Source organism: Monodon monoceros, unplaced genomic scaffold, assembly GCF_005190385.1.
Source record: "Monodon monoceros isolate NGI ecotype Baffin Bay Population unplaced genomic scaffold, NGI_Narwhal_1 Super_Scaffold_14, whole genome shotgun sequence".
Lineage (NCBI taxonomy): Eukaryota > Metazoa > Chordata > Mammalia > Artiodactyla > Monodontidae > Monodon > Monodon monoceros.
The window spans coordinates 7,674,083-7,694,711 of NW_021703770.1; the positions used below are offsets into that span (position 1 = coordinate 7,674,083).

At 35.0% G+C, this 20,629-nt stretch overlaps 1 protein-coding gene across 10 annotated transcripts in view; it reads right to left on the reverse strand.

Annotated features, from left to right (window-relative positions):
- Nucleotides 1-20,629, reverse strand: part of EFR3A (EFR3 homolog A) — a 200,544-nt gene that overhangs the window by 128,556 nt on the left and 51,359 nt on the right. For 9 of the 10 annotated variants that reach the window (XR_003793450.1, XR_003793454.1, XR_003793453.1 and 6 more), the window contains exons 8-18: nucleotides 19,871-19,949; nucleotides 17,568-17,703; nucleotides 15,653-15,820; nucleotides 11,572-11,686; nucleotides 10,277-10,328; nucleotides 8,744-8,916; nucleotides 8,198-8,273; nucleotides 3,295-3,456; nucleotides 2,522-2,653; nucleotides 1,246-1,313; nucleotides 151-278 (exon numbers count right to left, since the gene is read on the reverse strand). Coding sequence is in view for 3 of the 10 variants with exons in the window: in XM_029222422.1 (XP_029078255.1) it covers nucleotides 151-278; nucleotides 1,246-1,313; nucleotides 2,522-2,653; nucleotides 3,295-3,456; nucleotides 8,198-8,273; nucleotides 8,744-8,916; nucleotides 10,277-10,328; nucleotides 11,572-11,686; nucleotides 15,653-15,820; nucleotides 17,568-17,703; nucleotides 19,871-19,949 (1,289 nt within the window). In the remaining 7 variants the exon portion in view is untranslated. The remainder of the gene's footprint in view (nucleotides 1-150; nucleotides 279-1,245; nucleotides 1,314-2,521; nucleotides 2,654-3,294; nucleotides 3,457-8,197; nucleotides 8,274-8,743; nucleotides 8,917-10,276; nucleotides 10,329-11,571; nucleotides 11,687-15,652; nucleotides 15,821-17,567; nucleotides 17,704-19,870; nucleotides 19,950-20,629) is intronic. The other variant, XM_029222421.1, reaches the window with a different exon arrangement.

The window sequence follows — 20,629 nt, forward strand, 5'->3', positions numbered from 1 at the left end:
CTAAAGGTTTTCAAGAGCAAAATTTTAAAATAGAAGTAAACTCTCTTAAGCTAGTAAGTATACAAACATAATTAACCTTCTAACTGGGCTAAGAGAAAAATTGCTGACACATAATCACTAGAGTAAGAGTTCTAATTACCTTCCTCTTACCTGTTACTTGTGGTACGTACGGTACTGACAATCTCTCAACACTATAGCCACTGCCACCTAGTGACTCTGCAATCTTGTTGGTCAAAAAGTACAAATTTTTGTCATGCTTCTCTAAAGATTTTGGAAGCCTGTCAAGTTGATCAAAAAAAGAAGTCATTTAGTATTATTTAAATTACTGAGCAAAAATAAGTTAACATATAAACATTTTAGATCAAGGCCTAAATATAAATGCAACTTAAACTGTAATTAGTAACAGAAAAATCAGTGTATTTTAGGTGGCTAATTTGAGCTCTTTAAAAACATATGGTTATGTGGACCCATATATGAAGCATTCTGCTGCTTCTTTCCCCAGTAATGTCCCAACGGTGAAGTCAGCCTTACATGATTCCACTGGTATTCACACATTAAATGATGAAGAGGACTAAATTCAGCTTTAACTTTCATGCTAATTAAAAATCTACTGAGAGAAGAAAATAAAAATGAAGCCCCCTGACTGTTAATGAAGAAGATATTAGCCAACTAAGTGATAGGAAGCACCTGGCTAAGACCTACGATTTCAATTTCCTTTCAAACTGCTTAATATTATCTTATGTGCATGCTTTCAACATTAAACTGGTTTTAGAGCCCAAAAGTTTGAATAAACTATTTTTCATATGTATTTTTTTGTTTGGACAGCAAAAAAAAAATTCAGGGTATAACGCTGATTTTCCGTAATACATTGTTTCTCCTACAGCTTTATTAATATTGTTGTCTATTACTGAGAATCTTGAACAGGATATTGTATTCTCTTAAAGGAGTGTTCACTTATATATCAGAACATGCTATATTTAAGAGATATACTTCCATATTAAAAAAAGGTAAGATAAATTTTTTCATCAAAGATTGATTCCATGTGTTCATGAGTCTACATTTATACTTTACAAGAACTTTTATAGCAAGAGAAACAAGTTAGATGAATTAAATTACAGAAACATAAAACGATGAATATTTTAAAACACCAGAAAATTATTCTAACAGTAGTTTACTCCTTTGTAATTATCACTGATTGGTTTCCCAAGTCAGTGCCCCTCCTTAAAATGTAAAGAATTAACATACATGCACTTATCTCTGAAAATATGCTCTGGTAGAAAATAAGGGGCTTCCATAGTTCGAATTTCAATAACCTGAAAAATATTCAAAAACAAAACAAAATAAAAATCAAAAACCTCACTCCTCAGGACCCTGCCACAAAAGTTTGGAAAACTAAAAATACAGAAACAGAATCTAAACATTTATACGAAATACCATCATTTTATTTTGGAATTTAAGCTACATTTAGAGCCCAAAAGCAGAGTTCATTTTGTTTTCACATTTATTATTTAAAAAAGTCAGCAGGTAACAAAATCGTGATAGTAAAATAATACAGGTTGTAAAAAAAAAAAAAAAAAAGAGGATACATTACATTTGATTAAGCCTACTACAGAGGGATTAGAAGCTGTACTTTCTCAAATGCCCTATGTGGGAAATGCCTTCACAAGCGCCAGGTCCTCGCTGTCCCGGCTCCTCTGCACCACCTTCTGCAGCACGGGCAGGTGGTCTCAGCGCTCTTGTGAAGTCTGGCTCCTCCACTCACCTGGGAGCCACTTAGAGGGGGACCCTGCTTTCATAGCATTTGTATCTCTAATGGCAGATGTCAAATATTCACTCAAACATTTGTTTAATGAATGAATGAGTTTTACTTCTTAGAATGTTCTAAAAACCTACATTTTAGCAAGGACTGAGAGATGTGCTTCCAATTTCATAAAAATGAGGTTCTCCCTGAAAGATGTTTTTAAAGAATAAAAACTACAGTGGACTTTTTCTGCCAGGTAGTAAGTTAGGAGCTCTGAAATGTATACTAAATTATGCCAGTAACTATTTAATGAGTCACTGCTGAGAAAGCTAAATACAGTTGAATGACACAGGACAAATCTCTGAGAGGCATATTAATTATTCAACTTTTGAGATCTAACTCAAGTAGATTCGTTTAAAACAATAACAACAAAAACAGTATAATTAAAGAAATATTAGATACTAAGATTCATAATGGTTTAAAAGGAAAACAATTATATAAGAAATCACATGAAGTATTTTAGAAGAAAATCATATATTCTACTCAACCATTACACAGAAAAATTCCAATACAACAACAGGCATCAAAGAAAACATAACACTAGTCAGAGTTAGAGCTGTAGTGTCGATTTTGTCACTATTGAAAAAGTCATGCATACTTTTATAGCATTATCTTAATAATTTGGTACATAATCATCAAAATTAAAAATAATCATCACTGGAAGAAAATCCGCCACTTTTGTATAAAAGTCAAATTCGAGGGCTTTTCTAAATACATTACCTTGCTAACATGCTGGCAAAACGCAGGGACAGCTATCATCTGGCTTACAAAGTTGAGGTATGCGGCAACCAGCGCCATGATTCCACAACGATGGAACATTGACAAATTATCCTCATTGATAATTGCACTGTCCTTTAATAAAAAACCAAAAAACAAACACTGACAGATCAAGGTCTTACGCTTCATTAGCATTTTGTCTATGATTATACTAAAAAACTGCAGGTAGTCTGGAATGCTAACAAAAATGTCCCCTTATAAGAAGCTTTTTTAAAAAAAAATTCTAAAAAGAGAATAAATGCCCATTTATAAGAGACTTAAATCTCTCAATTCAAACAGTTCTTTAGGAAAGCCTTTCCTAAAGGAAACGTGGGCGTGGGCAGAATATATATAAGATATATAAAAATAAATATATATATTCTCGTTGCATACTGTCCTGTGATTGCGTAACACTTAAACTCCAATTAAACAGCTACATATATGTAATTCTTATTATTTAACGACCATCTTCCCCGCTAGGATGGGCACAGGGACCATGCTGTCTTTTTCATCACAGTACTCCTGCGGCTTTGAACAACAGTTAGCACACAGTCAATACTTACTCAACATTTGTTAAAAGAATAAATGAATGGGATCATAGCCTTGAGTATTTTAGATTTAAAACTAGACATCTCACTTAAAAAACTCATGTCCTTGGATAAAGGCAATAATATTTTAAAGATGGTGTCTAATTCATGAAAGAATCCTTTCTTCAAGGAGAGGTTATGAAAACATACCTGTAAAGCAATGGCTAATCGAATGAGATCAATAACCACTTCTTCATTGGCCAATTCAATAGTTATAAGGGCAAGAGAAGTATAAAGTAGCTCATAGTTTTTCTGAACATTGTCTTCCTCTTTACAGCCCAAATATATGTGCCGATATAGTTGTTGCCCATTCTGAAAAGGGGAATGACAGAGGAAAAAGATAATTTTGCTTAAAATGTAGCAAGGCAGATTTTACATGCATATATAATAACCTCTTAAAACGTAGCTATCTTATTACATAACTTAACATGGAAGAGATTTAGGCTGATAATCGGAGGGTCAAATTATATTCCAATTATTAACATCAATAACTACACCAATATATAACTATAAACTAATATTGGAGTTGAGGACAAACAAGTAAAAACAGCAAGTAAGAAGTAGTTCCAGTGTAAACAATGAAAATGTTTTTAATACTAATTTGAAAAGACAAGCAAATTATAGACTGATTTGAGAAAAACTGAAACGAACGGCAGAATTACGGGAGCTTTGGCAATGATAAGAACATTTGGCTGAGAGGAAATGGACTCAGGCTTTCCTGCCTTATGGAACAACCTCCTGTGAGGTGAGTTAAGAGCTGTCCAGGGAAGAGCATCTCCAGGTTCTGCTACACTTTTGTCTGAAGTGACGATGGCACATCTATAAGCCCATCTGTAGGGGAGAGGTTACAGACACCCCAGGGACTGCGAGAGGGTCCCCTGTAAACCAAACTAATCTAAATATGTTAATAAAGAATATAAAAGCCTTGCTGTCTAAAGCATTCCTGGGTATAGGTCTAACTGCCAAGTGAGAGCTAACAGAAATGAGAGTTTTTCCCATTTCAAGTTACTATGTGGTAATCAACTCAACGTGTTGCATTGGTTCTCGACACAAACTGTAAGCTACAATCACTGGGAAATGGAAGGACCACCATGCTTCCTCCCCACTAGTCACCACTGCCCACCCCCGATACGATTTAACCCGTCAGTGGTGAAGCCCAGGCATCGGTGTTTTTAAAGCATAAAGCTCCCCCGGTGATTGTAATGTGCAGCCAGGGTAAGGCCTGCTCATTCCCACGTGGAGGGGCTTGAGCTTAACACTCCAAGCTCAAGTTTCTGTTTCTCAGAAGGTTCATCTGCTTCCTCACTTTAGGAGAAAGAAATGAGCAACAGCAGCACAGTCTCCGGAAGCCAGCCTGTCTTTAAAGGTATGCATTTTGCTCTGTCCTCTATTTAACATGCACATGGACCTACCCAGGTGAGGGTGGCCATAGTCCTCCAGCTGTGCCAGTGACTGGTTAAATAAGTCTGTTCAGGTCTGTGGTTCAGTATTAGCAAGTGGGGGGGTTTTCTGGCTACAGATACAGAGCTATGTATGCTCTCCTAACAGATTCCTCTTTATTTCTGAAGCTGACATTTTGGTTTCCATCTTTCTGAACCCAGAGTTTGTCTCTCTCTCAAAAGATTCTATACTCTGGTGTATAACAGTCTATGTATTGGGCCCTCTCCAATCCTTTTCTTTCTCTTCTTTTTTTTAACATCTTTATTGGAGTATAATTGCTTTACAATGTTGTGTTAGAATCAGTTATACATATACATATGTCCCCATATCTCTTCCCCCTTGCGTCTCCCTCCCTCCTCCCCTCCCTATCCCACCCCTCTAGGTGGTCACAAAGCACTGAGCTGATCTCCCTGGGCTATGTGGCTGCTTCCCACTAGCTATCTATTTTACGTTTGGTAGTGTATATATGTCCATGCCTCTCTCTCGCTTTGTCACAGCTTACCCTTCCCCCTCCCCATATCCTCAAGTCCGTTCTCTAGTAGGTCTGTGTCTTTATTCCCTTCTTGCCCCTAGGTTCTTCATGACCTCCAATCCTATTCTTAAATCTGACGTTCCTAAACGTCATTAACAACCATTAAAGCAGTGCTTACACACATGAGAGTTTAAACTTCAGGTTCCTTAGTAATTCAAGTTTATTTTTTAAAAATTACCTACTACATACCTACCATATTAGATAAAATTAAGATCTAACATTGCGTATTATAATATTATAGTGCAAATAGACATAATGACTTCAAAAAGTGGTTTGGCATTGTCTAGTAAATTTGAAGAATGCATAACTTATTACTCAGCAATTTCTCTCCTACAGGCATCAGAGAAATGAGAGTTATATACAGCACAATACATGGACAAGAATGTTTATAGCCGTACTGTTCATAACAAACCCAAACTGCAAACAATTCATATGTCCACCAACAGAATGGGTAACTTGTGGTATATTCACGTCATAAAATACTATAAAGTTACACATGTGAATGAATTTCACCAAAATAAAGCTAAATGAAAGAAAGAAAACATAAGAGAATATATAAGGTATGGTTCCTTTCACACAAAATACAAAAACTGATAAAACGACACTGTGCTGTTCAGGGATATACTGATATACTTAGGTGGCAAAACTGTAGGGAAAAAAAGCAAGGAATAATATTCATGAAAGCAAGAACAGTGATTACCTCTTGGGGAGAAGATGGAGTTGTAAACAAGATGGGCATGTGGGATGCTTTTAGCTGTACTGTTGTTCACTTAAAAGTAATTAAAATAATAATGCCTATATATTTTACATTTCATAATAAGAAGTACTTCTTTTTTTTTGCGGTACGCGGACCTCTCACTGTTGTGGCCTCTCCCGTTGCGGAGCACAGGCTCCGGACGCACAGGCCCGGCGGCTATGGCTCACGGGCCCAGCCGTTCCACGGCATGTGGGATCTTCCTGGACCGGGGCATGAACCCATGTCCCCTGCATCGGCAGGCGGACTCTCAACCACTGCGCCACCAGGGAAGCCCCAGAAGTACTTTTTTTCTACATAATCCTTAATTGATAAAACACTAACAAGAGCTCTTTCATACAGTGACATTCTGCCAGGAATTTAGCTCTAGGAGAGTAGCCCTGGCAGGTGAGGAAACAGCTGTTTGGAACAGCTGAGTGGAAACAGCTGTTTTCTCTTATCTGGAAATATACCTTCATTAGGATATTAGAGCTGAAAGGGCACCTCCCAATGTAATTTGTAAGGGCACCCTGCCCTGGGACAATTTTTCAAACTTAGATCCAATGTCTAAGATGTCCCTAAAACAGTCAGAAGGAGCAATTTTAGGCTGGGTAGTCATCTGAGACACAGCTGCCTGGACATAATGCTTGCATGGAAAAGCCAAAGGGACTGTCCATTCTAAACTGCAAGCTTCTCTTAACCAAAGGGCAGTCCACAGTCCCCTGGCTACAGACCTCAATATTTTTTCTTCAGGTCTTCATTGAAACTTCCATAAGTGGCTAGTTAAAGTTGCATATGAAAACCAAACAACATTTTTACTGATAAAATTAGAAAGTAAATGAAAAAGGGTGTCCAATTGTAAAAATAAAATTTGATAAAGGAAAAATGTGAACAGATTGTTCCTAAAGAAAAATATACTAAAGAAATGGTTTATACTAATGGTAACAAATGCTTAGCCAGGTTATTTTAAGTTATAAAATGGAAGGAAAACTAATTCAGAGAACAGTTTACTGATTCAAATTTTAACAAGGAATAAATAGTCTAACCTTTCAGTTAAACCATACTCTTTCAAACTGATTGGCTAGCAAAATTAAGCACAAAGGATTATTTCTATCATACTAGATAAAATAAAATCAATCCAGTCCCAAAGTTCAGGACTGCTTAATGTCAGGATGTTAAAGTAAAAACACCCCAAATTAACTATCAGTAAATTTTTAAAACTCATTCTATCACTCGATTAAAAGTTCCTCAGTTATGGGGCATAATTTCTTTGATTAACTAGATGATATAAAATATCAAAAAAATAAAACTTGGAAAGAGTTAATGTCTTTGACCTATTATTAACCACTTTTTTCATACACAATACAGTCAAACTTAAAAGAATTCTTTTTATTCACATTAATTTAGGAACAGTGATAGTTTGTAAATTATTTTTCAAATGAAGTTTTTAAACTGTGAGGCCATTAACTTGAAACACAGCAATCGATATTAACGGATAAGGACAAAAAAATAAAAGATGGTGACAGGAAGAAAGCGGGGTCTGACAAAGAGCCAAAGATGATCAGGGATTATAGATATCTGTACCTATCTTCCTATAGGTCTGTGGTTCTCTGCACCTCTAAAGATCCAGGCTCACCAAAACTGTGATTTATCCACCAGAACTGTGATTATACTGAGGTCAGTTAGCACACATGGCATGCTTACTGTTGTATCTCTCAATGTTGAGCTCAACGTCTGGCAATACTAGGTGCTCAAGCTTTGGATGAAGAATAACTGCACAGAAAGTTTATTTGATATACTAAATAACTTTAGATGCCATAATTTTCTAAATTCAGCCATTTGCCAATACGTCTACAAAACTGAAGTGATCGTAATGATAATCTAGCTAAATACTAGTTATACAGGCAGAGATCCTGCCTACCTGACCTTTATACCCCAAATAATGCACAGAATAATGCCTAATACACACTAAATACTCATTATATGTATTTAATCAATGATGATAAGTATTCTCAAAAGCTTGAAGCTGTCTATTAAGGACCCATTAAAAGCGAAAGCAACATTTGTGTTTGGGGTGGGGAGGAGGGCAGGGCAGCAATCACAGACATTTTACTCAAAGGGAGAAATCTGGAACTATCACAGCAGACTGACCACCCAAAGCTTAAACGCAGGCCGGAGGAGACGCCATCAGGACAGTTGTGGCAATGTGGGGAGTTGAAGATGGCTTCAGATTTTCAACTCCAAAATGCTATGGCTTCATTTTAAGGTTATCGATCAATATAAAACTACCTAACAATTCAAATGGCTATAACTTAAGTCATGCATTCTTTTTCAGAAGATAATCTTACCTTTTTCATGAAACTTGTGTCTTGTCTACAAATCTTTTCTCTTTTTATTTTTAGGTCAGCCACATCTGGTATTATTCTAGAGACAATCAATGCATCATTTTTAATGAACAGCACACTTAGTTATATCATATCTTATATGATGAATCAGCTATACTTAGGAGTCTGAACTATTTAACACTCATTTCAATGAGCATTTTAAATAAGCCTATATGTAATGATACTACTGAATTACCAAGTTTAATCAAGTAGAATTGCGTAAAGTAATCTTGACTTCTGATGTCATTCCTAAGTTTAAAGCAAAACCAAAATAAAATTTATGTAACTAGTGATTACTAGTAGATGAGATCTCTGAAAGTACATTAAAAGACCTTCAACACTGACTATCTTAAAACATATTAATAATTAAATTGTCACAATACCAATTAAATAAAATTCTGGATTAATAAAACCTGAAAATCCTAGATTAAAAAAATTACAATACTTAAATACATTAACATAGAAATCTGAAAACATTACCATTAAGCCTATTTTCAAATAGCACATTACCTGATCCCTCGAAGCTTTGCCCTATTGTCATGGCGATCCATGAGATTATGCATTACTTCCAAGACTAACTGTCTCAGTTCATAGTCTTCCATGAGGGATGGTGATAACAAAGGATCCAGAAAAGACCCTGGCAGTGCAGTAACTATTGTCTTTGCTTTGTATCCAGAGGTTACCTGATTATAGGGAGGAAAAACAAAGAAACAAACAAAAAAACCTTTGTCATGAGTCCTTCTTTGGTAAAACTCTCAAGCTGTTTTATAAGAACCATAAGCTTAGAGAAAACAGCAAGTATGGAACAAGCCTGAAGGAAAAACTAAAAGGAAATTTGTGAGATGATGAGGATTTTACTGAATTTACAAAAACATCATTCATAGAGTTAATAAAATTAATAGCACACATTCACCATATGCCGGGCATGAATCTAAGCACTATATGTGTATTAACTTCATCCTTACGGTATTCCTATGAAGCTAGGCATTAGTGTACCCCCATTTTGTAAAAGAAAACTGAGGCTCAGAGAGACTACGAATATATGGAACAGGTAGTCAGTCCTCAATGGATATAAGGAGACCAGGCAGCAAATAACACAGGTAAGACCTGAAATTTTTAAAATGGCAAATAATTCTTTTATTTTAAATTAAGCAATTTAGGTTAATAGGAAAGCATTCTCATTTTGGAAAGCTGTACTTTATTCTTTATTTGATGTGACATTTCTGAGTGTATCCCTATGTCTGAAGTTGGAGCTTTTAATTAGCATATACTTTAACGCTATTAAATAGTTTAACCATACCACATAGAAATTCATTCAGTTGACTATGTAGTACAATTAGGATTAGAGACAAGGTTATTTACTCAGGGAATTTATTTAATAAAAAGGCTTAGGACCAAATGAAATTTCATGTGGGTAATCTCTATTTATATTCAGGATTACTAGCATATATAGAACATCTAACATTTATATTTGGGCACTCGTTACAGGATAAAGGTGATTTTATAAGTGAGCAGAAATTGGTGGGACAATTACTACCCACCTAGAAAAATTTTAAATATATCCATATCTTATATCACATACAAAATTAAACCTCAGATCAAAGTTCTACATATGGAAAGCTGAATTTTAAACCTTTCGTAAGAAGATACAAACAAATGTGTTTATATCATCAGAGTAGGCAAGGAGCTCTCAAACAAGATACAAATAAAAAAGCAAAGATCACATAGGAAAGGACTGACAAATCTGGCTCTAGCTGGGCCCAGGCATCTTCATCTATAAAATGGCAATGCTTCCTGCTCTCAGTATGTTTCATCATTATGAAGATCAAATAAGACGACAGGAGAAGTGAGGAATTAAGAATAAAAGTAAAATTTTAAAGAATGAAAAGCATAATATTCAAGTATATAAACCACAGAAAAAAAACTTACCGTAAATACTATCTTATAATACAAGAAAAAGAAACTGATAATGTGAAGCTATTCTTTTAACCTCTTTAATAATTTAGGGTTAAGTGTGTTCTTCACCTGTCTTAAATTCCTTACCATAAGTAAAGATCTCAGCAACATTATCTGAATCCGCCTGGTTCCCAAATCCCTAAAATATACAAAATAGTGGTATTATCTTATTAATAGGAATTAACTTCATTTCCTTACATTATTATTTATTGATTTTAAAACTCTATTCATATTAGCTATATAGATTTTATTTTCATACTAGCTAAAGTCAAGGCTCACTTTATACTCTAAAGTAAATTTCACATGAATTAAAGGGTTATATGTTAAGAAATAAATCAAATTTGAACAAAGAAAATTAAAAAGCTATTGGCTCTCAAAGGAAACAGACCTCTACATGTAATGACATGAAAAGTCAGTTGTATGAATACACAACAAAACAACCTCAATTAAAAGATACTATAAATTGGAGAATAGATCTATTGCAAATATAACTGACAGACATAATATCTATTTAACATATATTAATAAGCAGGTAAGAATGTGCCTAAATAATTCTTATATAAATAGTTCTTCAAAAAAGAATTAACAAATGAAGAAAGGGTTCTCTAATTAATGGCCAAATAAATGTAAGTCAAATAAGAGTATCATTTCCTTATTAAATTAGCAACATACAAACATATTTACAAACTAAGGCTTTAGCATGTTGTAAAATCAAAGCAAATCTATAAAATGAGGGGAGGGGGCCAAGACATATGATCTTTAAAATAACTTTCAGTTCTAGAACTCTAGAAATAAGTAAACATTCCTTCCACAGTGACAAACTTGAAACTTTACCCTAAATAATCTACATATATAGAAAATGCCCAGGCTGAATAGACCTTCCACCTAGCCAATATAAGAAAATTTGAGAATTTATGATATACTGAAAACTGATTCTAAAAGCATGCAATGTTTTTTTTTGTTTTGTTTTTTAATTTTTATTGGAGTATGGTTGCTTTACGATGTTGTGTTGGCCTCCACTGCACAACAAAACGAATCAGCCATACGTATACAGATATCCCCTCCCTTTTGGACTTCCCTCCCACTTAGGTTACCACAGGGCATTAGGCACAGTTCCCTGTGCTATACAGTATGTTCCCATCAGTTGCCTATTTTATACACAGTATCAACAATGCATATGTGTCAACCCCAGTCTCCCAATTCCTCCCACCCAAGCATGCAATGTTGATTCAACTGCTTAGCAATCTAGTGCCATAACAACACCACAGGACTTTTATTACTGAGTAAAAAGACAAAACATTTTATAGATATAAGATAAAATTTGATATAAGATCAAATTCAACTTTACAGTTTGAGAACACAGAACAACTACATACACATACCCTAGTTGACTGATATCCAAAGTATGGGTGGATGTTCCAAAGACAGGTACTTTCCCCATAATGAACATCATGATTTCTGACCTCTGATAATCTGGTAGGTTACTTCCAAAAAATCCTATAAAAATATTAAGATAAATTTTGCAAATAGAAAAGTTTATTTTTCCATATAATAAAAAATCATAATATATTTTTAACCACAGCTTTCAATATGTGGTAAAATGATGTCTTTGAGCTACATGTAAGTCTAAAGATATTATAATTTCTTTGGTAAAAATCATTTAATGATGTACACTATAAGATGTGTATAATGGACTAATACTTAGATTAAGAGAAATGTTTGAAAGTCTTTTGCATACAGTTAACAGTGGCAAATCATCAATTTGAATTGACTGGAGTTTTAGAGAAAGGAAAAAAAAAACTTTTGGTAGTATTTCTGATGAAACCCTTGTTCCCATTTTGTAAGCCTAAATTCCTGTTCTAGTAAGAAAGTCAATAATTAGGCCACTACTTTGGCTTCCCCAGGATTGTTGAAATGTTCTAGAATGCCATTATAATGAGCCAGGTTTACAGTCTAACACTGTGGGTTAATTCAGTATTAATTCAATATACATAATTCAAATTATTTACTTATTTGTCATTTTTCTCAAGGAACTCTTGGGTATTGTGCACATTTTGAATTTATCTGTTATAGCTCTGTAAAGTTTACTTCCTCGTCACAGAAGACTTAGGACACTTAATAATCACTTACTCAAACTTTTAACCCTGTTGTTTCTTTGAAAGATCAGAACAGGTATTAAAACCTGGCTATTTTTTGATCATTTCTTAAAATGCAACATAATCATTACAGAAACCTACATTTTCAATATTTCTTTAAGAGTAAATTAGTTTTTCAACTTAACTCTTCAGCCTGTATTACTGGAGTTAATAATCTCTTTCTATAAATTCAAATTGTTCTAGTTATCATTTTGATTAGATCTAGGAGTAAAACTCATTTCTCTTTATAACATACTCTAGCAATCAAAAATCTCATGATCTGAACATTATTCAATCAGCATAAAGTATATTATTCTACCTAACACTTGAGCACATATTTATGGGGTAAGAAGCTACTTTGTATTTGTATCCTTACAGCAACAAATAATAGTACCTTATGAATCTAGGTACTATTATTTGTGTCAGTTTCGTCTTGTGGAAATTAGGATAAGAGAGGTTAGGAATTCATACAAGAAATTACACAGCTAACACTAAGACCTGAGGTGAGATCTAGTCACATTTCCAAAGCCTATGTGTGTTATTATTACGCTCTGCTTCCTCTCTATAAGGTATTTTCAACTTTCCAAGAACCCACTTAGATATGTTCCTCATCACTGTGCAAAACTGGTCACTGATTTTCTGTTCCAAGCAAGCTGGTCATTAACCACAAAGATGGAAATTTTCCAACAAGTCAACTGTGAGGACAGCCAGAAAGTTAACTCATTCTCTATTCCCATTGTTTGTATTTGAACTGCTGAAGAGAAGTGCTAATGTGCCTCCCCAAAAGAGCAGAGCATTATTTTAAAAGAGCGAGCTTGGCCAACTGCCTCCTGTCTTCAAGTGCAAAAGCTACAGCAGCCCTGTTCTGTGTCCCACCGATATTCACGTGACCTGATAAAGAAAGAATACTGAGAACTTCTGAAAGAAAATATTGAGGAAAGCAGAAGTGTGATTTAAATAAAAGTCTTATTCACTGTGCCACACTGCACTGTTTTTCTCTCATGTTTTAATTTTCACGTTATTCTGAATGTGTTATGTCACAGAAATATTGCTTGTCTGTGGTATATACGTTTTATAACAACATACTTGAGAGACAATAAATTAAATACTCTAGAGTAAAACAGTGACACTGAATTAACTAGAAGTCACTACAGCAATTTAAATTAATTCTCTGAAAACAAGACTAGCTGATTTGATATACCATCTTAAAATGTCACAGACACCCCGGGCCTTTGCCTAATGAGGACAATTTCTATGCACATGATGAGATTGTGATTAGGCGAAACAGAGGTACTACCCCAAGCAGATCAACCAAAGGCATCCACAAGGTAGGAGTCACGTGCATCAAGAAGCCCAAGCATATGGCCTGGTGTTAAGCGCAATACGTTCAATAAAAAGGTGCTGAATGTGGATGCGTAATGCATGTATGCATATCCATAAAACTTGAGAAATAAACAAAGGAAAACTCTGTATTAAATATTCCAAAGGACTATTATAAACAAGTCGCCCATAGGTAGGATATTACTCAAATAAAAGGCATAAACTGAGCTCCAGAATACACTTATATGACTCTATTATTAGTAGAAACTATTAGCAACCACTAGAGATTAGGTACTAAACCCAAGAATACAACTCAATTTGGAAATTATCCTAGAAATCATACAGTTACATTAAAATATGATCTGGATACTCTAAAGAAAATATTGCAAGAGGAGGGTTAAAGTAGGAAGAGTTTGATTGCTTTAATTTGTATTTATATACAGTCTGATCATTTAATTTCCCAAAAAATTCCCCATGGCTTTCTTTCTTTCTTTTTTTTTTTTTTTTTTAAGTAAGCTCTTTACCCTTTTACCCTCTGTGTGTGTGAGGGGAGGGGGAAGCATATGATATTAAAGCCTGAGTATCAGTACCCAGATCCTGGTCTCTAGTGCCTTTCCCCACTAAAAGGAACCACAGCTCCTTAGAGAAATGACTGATTCTAGGATTGGGGCAGGAAGTATAAAATGAACCTAAGGCTGTGCTTAAAAGAAATGTGGGGGGATATTACAAAGATATAGAAAATAGGGGCTCCACTGGCCAAATCTGGAACAGTTTGACCACCAAAATAATAATTTAATAAATACAGAATAAATTATGAAGATAAAAATATAAATCCATGAGCTCATACCACTGTATTTAAATAGATAAACACATGTATTCCTACATACATAAGTAGGGAGAAAAAGGGGCTCTTGCTTACAATGAACCCTGAGTGGCAAGTTGATAACCATCATTTTGTAACCATCAGGAGGGTAAAGACTCTGGTTCAGCTAAGAATTTTGAATGGTTGCTACATCTAGGGGGTAGTTTGGATGGAGAGCAGAATATCTGCATGGCCTAAAAGTATCTTCTCAGAGACTGCTTATTATTTGCAAGGGGGAAAATGGAAACTGTGCAGCAGAGAAATAGAACAAGACTTTGCGTGATCAAAACTAACATCACCAGCGAGAAGTAGGTGTACTTCTCCGAATGGGATAATCTGAGAAGAACACTATCACTTACGTAGTATCCAGCCAGGAACCCATAACCTGAATTTAATCATGAGGAAACAGCAGACAAACCCATGTGAGGATTTTTTTTTTTAAGTGAGGGGTCAGGGGGACCTATAGTCTTAAAAAATGCCCATATCATAAAAGGGAAATGTTCCAAACTAAAGGAACCAAAGAAACATCACAACTAAATGATCCTAGACTGGATGCTGGACCTAAGGAAAAACACGCTATAAAGGACATTATCAGGTCAAATGACAAAACTAAAATATGAAAGTTTGACTAAAGTACTGTATCAAAGTTAAATTTACTGATTTGATAACTGTACTCTGGTTATGTAAGAGTACTCTGGTTTATTCTTTGGAAAAATAATCTGTAGTAAAGAGCCATGCACTTACCATCCAGTGGTTAGGAAAAAAATGTAGATGTGTATATGTATGTATCTATGTCTCTCTATATGTATATATTTATATATGTGCTTATGTGTGTATATCTATATATACACACATATACATACACACACAGAGAAATGGAGAAAGGGATGGAGAAAGGCAGACAGAGAGAGAAAGGAAATGATAAAGTGAATGACATAAAATATTAATAGATGAATCTGGGTGAAGGGTATATACAGTGTTCTTTGTCGTATTCTCATGTTTGTTTATTTTCCAAACAGAAAGTTCTTTTAAAAGTCTAAGCTATCATTCACCTTTGACTAATGTCCCGTAAGAGACAAGTACCTTCTGTGAGGGCTTTCTGAATTGCTGTTTTCCAGAATAATTTGAAAAGTGAAATGTACGCACCTATTGTTTGGATGATAGCATTCTGCACAATCTTCTCGTCACTGTCTTTGGAACTTGTGTTTAAGTTGGCACTGCTTATAGATTCTCCCTGTAAATCACGTGCTTCAAATTCCACACTGAGACGCAGATGTTTCAATAGGGTGTTAAAGACTTCCAGCACTGTGGGTCCTGCAAATGAACCCTGATGTAAGCAGATACATTCTTCTGGTAACGTACACTCAAATCCAATCCTCGTACTTCTCAACAGAGATTTCTGCATATTTTCTAAGTACTTGGAAATACTTCATAATTTATGAACTAACTAGCACATTAAAAAAGTAAATGAGAAGTACCTAAATAAGAAAGTCTCCTAGCTATTCCAACAAACATTTACTGGGCATCTCTGAGCAAATCACTGTTTGAATCCTTGGTACAAACCACACAAAATGTGTATATTCATATAAAGATTACCAAAAACTTTCCATCTATCTCATCTTGTCTACTCAGAATAATGTGTACAGTATTGGGATAACCTGACTGTTGGGTCAGAATCCAGAGAACTATAATATAGCTCACTGTGGCCTAAGAAATTTATTTGGCATCTTTTGAGGCTGAAGAAGAAAGAATTTTGCCTCAATTATTAGACAGAAACTAGCCAATTTATCACATTCAGGTAAACTAACTATGCTCTCTGTTTTCAGTACTATAAATACTCTGCCTGTGTTTCTGGCACTGCATCTATCACGCTATACTTTAATCAGTGTTTTTATTTCTGCCTCCTACTCCAGATTCCAACTTTCTCCAGGAGAGGCAGCCACGTTCAAATGCTTCTTTGAATGTACGGAACCTAAAACATAGCAACCTCACACATGATAGATATTAGCAGGTGAGACGATTCAGTCAATGCATCATCTGTGTTTCACTTCATATTTCAAGTTAACTCTTCAGTTAAGTAACCTGCTTCCATCTCTTTGAGATAAGTTATGAGTAATGACAAGTCCATATCCAAAATGCCCACTCTCATTTGACACTGAGTGAATATTAGAATATTTCAGCAGCTAATGTACAGTTCCACTTTCATTTTGAAGCAAAGAAACCATAACTAGATTTTCCTCCTAACTTCAGTAATTTTATTAGGGACCCTTCCATTCTTCTAATCCCATGTGAGTGAAAAAGCATGATGTCTGACCTGTCCCTTCTCCTTGTTGCCCCTCTAGTCAGTCAGTTATCAAATCCTGCTGGCTTTACGTTCCCATTTCTACTGCTGCCATCAAGGTCAAGTTCTTTCTCTGTGCCTACAACGGTGACAACCACCTGTGACTTCTAATGTGTCCTACGCTTTGCAGCCAGATGAATTACCCTATAACACATCTCTGATGAAGGGTACAGTAAATCTTTAACTCGTGTCAGTCCACTGTAGAATGACACCCGTGGCCTGGCCACAAGTGAAACTTTAAGCCGCTTCTCGGGCTTCCCCCACACTACCACCATACGTCCTCGTCAAACGGGCTACATAATACTTCCCCCCTGCTGATCCATTTTCCCTCCCTTCTCTGGACCCTGGTTTTCTTATGATATGTGATCAAATTCTGCCTTGTATTACAGTGTAGGTAAAGGCATCTAACTCCAAGTAAACCTTAACTTTCTTGAATCTGTACCTTCCCAACGTTTAGCATATAACTAACTGGTATTCAAGAATCTTTACTGGAAAGAAGGAGGAAGGGAAGAAGAGAATGATCTGGAGGGAAGTGTTTAACTGTAACTAAGGAAGTCTGACAACAGTCACGTGAACCTAACATTTCAAGAGAAATTAGAGCACATTTAACAACATAGCAAATATTTTCAAAGCGTTTTCCACACATTGCTATTCCTACTGAAAAAGAAAATTCTGAAAAAGGTTAATGAATTTTTTTTGTGGGGGGGTGCTGGCACTCACCTATGGAACCTTTAGCAGCAATGGCAACAGCCTCTAACAGAACCTGAATAATACCTGCTCGAACTCGTGGAGAATCTTTTTTACGAGCATCAAGGTGTCCTAGAATCTCCTGGATCACATGGTGAGAATACTGAGCCTAAAAGAACAAAATAGTGTAAAAATATATGAACAATTACATGCATCCTGGCAGAATTCATAAGAATGATAAACCATGTGACACTTAATGGAACAATATGTAGCCATTAGAAACCGTTCTTTTTAAGAATAAATAGGGATACCAGAAAATATTTACGATATCCTGAGTGAAAAAAAGTAAGTTGTAAAATACTACGTTAAATAAAATTCTGTTTTTTAAAAAGTATATAAGACTGGAATTATATATGCCTACATATTAACACGGGTCATCTCTGAGAGGGAGATTTATGAGAAATTTTTACTCTCTTTGTACCTCTCTGTAATTCCACAAAGAATATTTATACACTCTTATAACTTGATAATAGGACAAAATGTTGTTAAAAAACACACAGATTACGACATTTATAGTACTTCTCTCTTACCCAACCAGATACATACTATTTCTTATCATGGACATCTAACAATACTAAACTGTCAAAACTTGCAGCTAATCAAGAGCCACTACCAAAATTAAAGTCTTAACAATGTGTACCTGATGAAATTTCCTGATCAGGGCCAGCTAGCTCAATGTTTTATGGACAGAGGTTGAAATATTACCTAAGAATGATTCTTATATCAATTTTATAGTAAATGGCAATTAAAACAATCAAATCTATCAGAAGTTTTGATTGTATCAGGATAGTCTTATTAAACAGAAACTCCCATTCTGGTGGGTACTACCATGTAATTTTTGATTAATGGACCTCAAAAAACATATGGTGCACTTAAAGCTCCTTCTAAAGCAATGCTGTGGACCAGAAGTCATTTCTCAGACATTTAATCAACAAATATTTATTGATTCCTTCAGTTTCTTCAACTTTGTAATTTACTTTACTTTTTGTAAAAAACAATTTCATCTAGTAACTAAATCTGAATGAGGAAGGCAAATGAAGAAAAACAAGGCTACTGAAAACCAGGGGAACAGCCTTAATTATGTCCACAGACGGCCAGATCAACTTCTCACCTACTAAACTAAAATTAAATTAAAAGTTCTCATCAAAGTGGAAAAAAAATGTGCAACTATGTGAGGTGATGGATCTTGAGAAAACTTATTATGGTTATCATTTTGCAATGTTGTATACCTTAATCTTATATAATGTTATAGGTCAATTATAATCTCAATAAAACCGGGAAAAATTTTTTTTAAATTATCCTTCCACATCCAAACCAGCTTTATAATAACTACCATGCATTGAAAACCTACATTATGCTAGGCATGCTATAGTAACCTAATGTTTAATTTAGACCAAAAGTTCTAGAACAGAATGACCAGAATTTGAATCCTTACGTTCTACCTGTGTACCCTTGAGTGAGGTGCCTGACCTCTCTAAAGGTCACTTTTCTGATCCGTAAAATGGGGATAATAACAATATCTACTTCATAAAGTAAGGAGGACTAATGAGATAAAGCATATACATAAGGTTACTAGCATATTTAGAGGTATAACCAGCACTTGATAAATGGTACCTTCTATTTTAATATAAAAATGAACCATTCAATGAATTCATTAACATTTCCTTCTCAGAAATGAGGAAATTGAAGCTCAGAGAGGCTAAATAATTTGCCCAAGTTCTATGCAACTAGTAAACAGCACATCTAGGATGAAAATCCTGGTATGACCTATACTAAAAGCTATACTGCTTCTTACTACCTTATCTCCTTTAAATTAATGATGACTTTTTAGGGCATTAAAAATGTAGATAGTGTTAAAAAATAAAGACCTAAAATCCCACTTGAATAAAGGGCTAACTGGGTCTGTTCAAGTTTTAAGAAAACCCAGGCTGTCCTCCGCAGTAGACGGAGAGTGCCCCATCAGGTGCCTCGATGCATAAAGCCTATAAATATGAGTTCTAATGCCAGCTTATCATAAAATGTAAACGCTCAATAATGTACTTAATAAATGCACAATAAAGACTGTCATCATAAAATCATTTAGTTCTTTTTAATTAGATATTTTTTCATCTTGGCAAATAAGAATAAAAGCGGTAAATAAAGATAAATGAGACAAAGAACTAAATTAAGAACATGTCTTATCTCCTACATTGTTCTCTCTCTCTGTCTGGGGACATGCTTATCGACACAGAACTAAAATCACTTATATATAAATGTAACAGTTAACCAATCCTTACCTGAATGGAATACATTATAACTTTAAAGCAGTGAACTGCAAATTCATTGGGATCCCATAGTCTGTGATGATCTAAATGCCTGTAAATTAACAGTAAGAAAATTACTTTAAGAATTCCTTATTTTTATTACACTTTCTCCTCTAGAACCCTCAACAATATGCAAAGCCTACCAATCAAAATAATATTATCTAAAAGAAAGTCAATGTTTCCATTTCCAGAACAACTGCCAAATCCTTTCATAAAACAGTAACAATAAAAGACTAGAATATATATATATATACACACACACACATATACATACATATACATATATATATATATATATATATATATATATATATATATATATATATGATTTTTCAATACCATCATGAGCTGGCAAGAAAGAAAAGTCCCTCAGTCCAGACTCCACAAGAAGGTGAGAATCTGGAGAGGTAAGTATACATTGAAGCCAGCAGTTGTCTTAGGCACATCTTCAGATCTCTGGTAGCTGATAGCTAGTGGTTTAAAGGGTTGTATACACAGGAGACTGGAGACAAAGTTTAGGGTCCACCCAGGAAAGGTGGCTATTAGATCAGAAACACATGCATCAATTCAAGCCTTAAAAGACGACACCTTCAGTGAATCTGGGGGAATGTTCTATGTTGTAGAAGACTGTCAAAAAGCTTGTCTGTGTTGGCCTTGGCTCTGAGAAGAATCACAAAAATGAAAGTCTCTCTGAAGAATTCAACCATACACCTAGCACCCAGGCTCTCATCT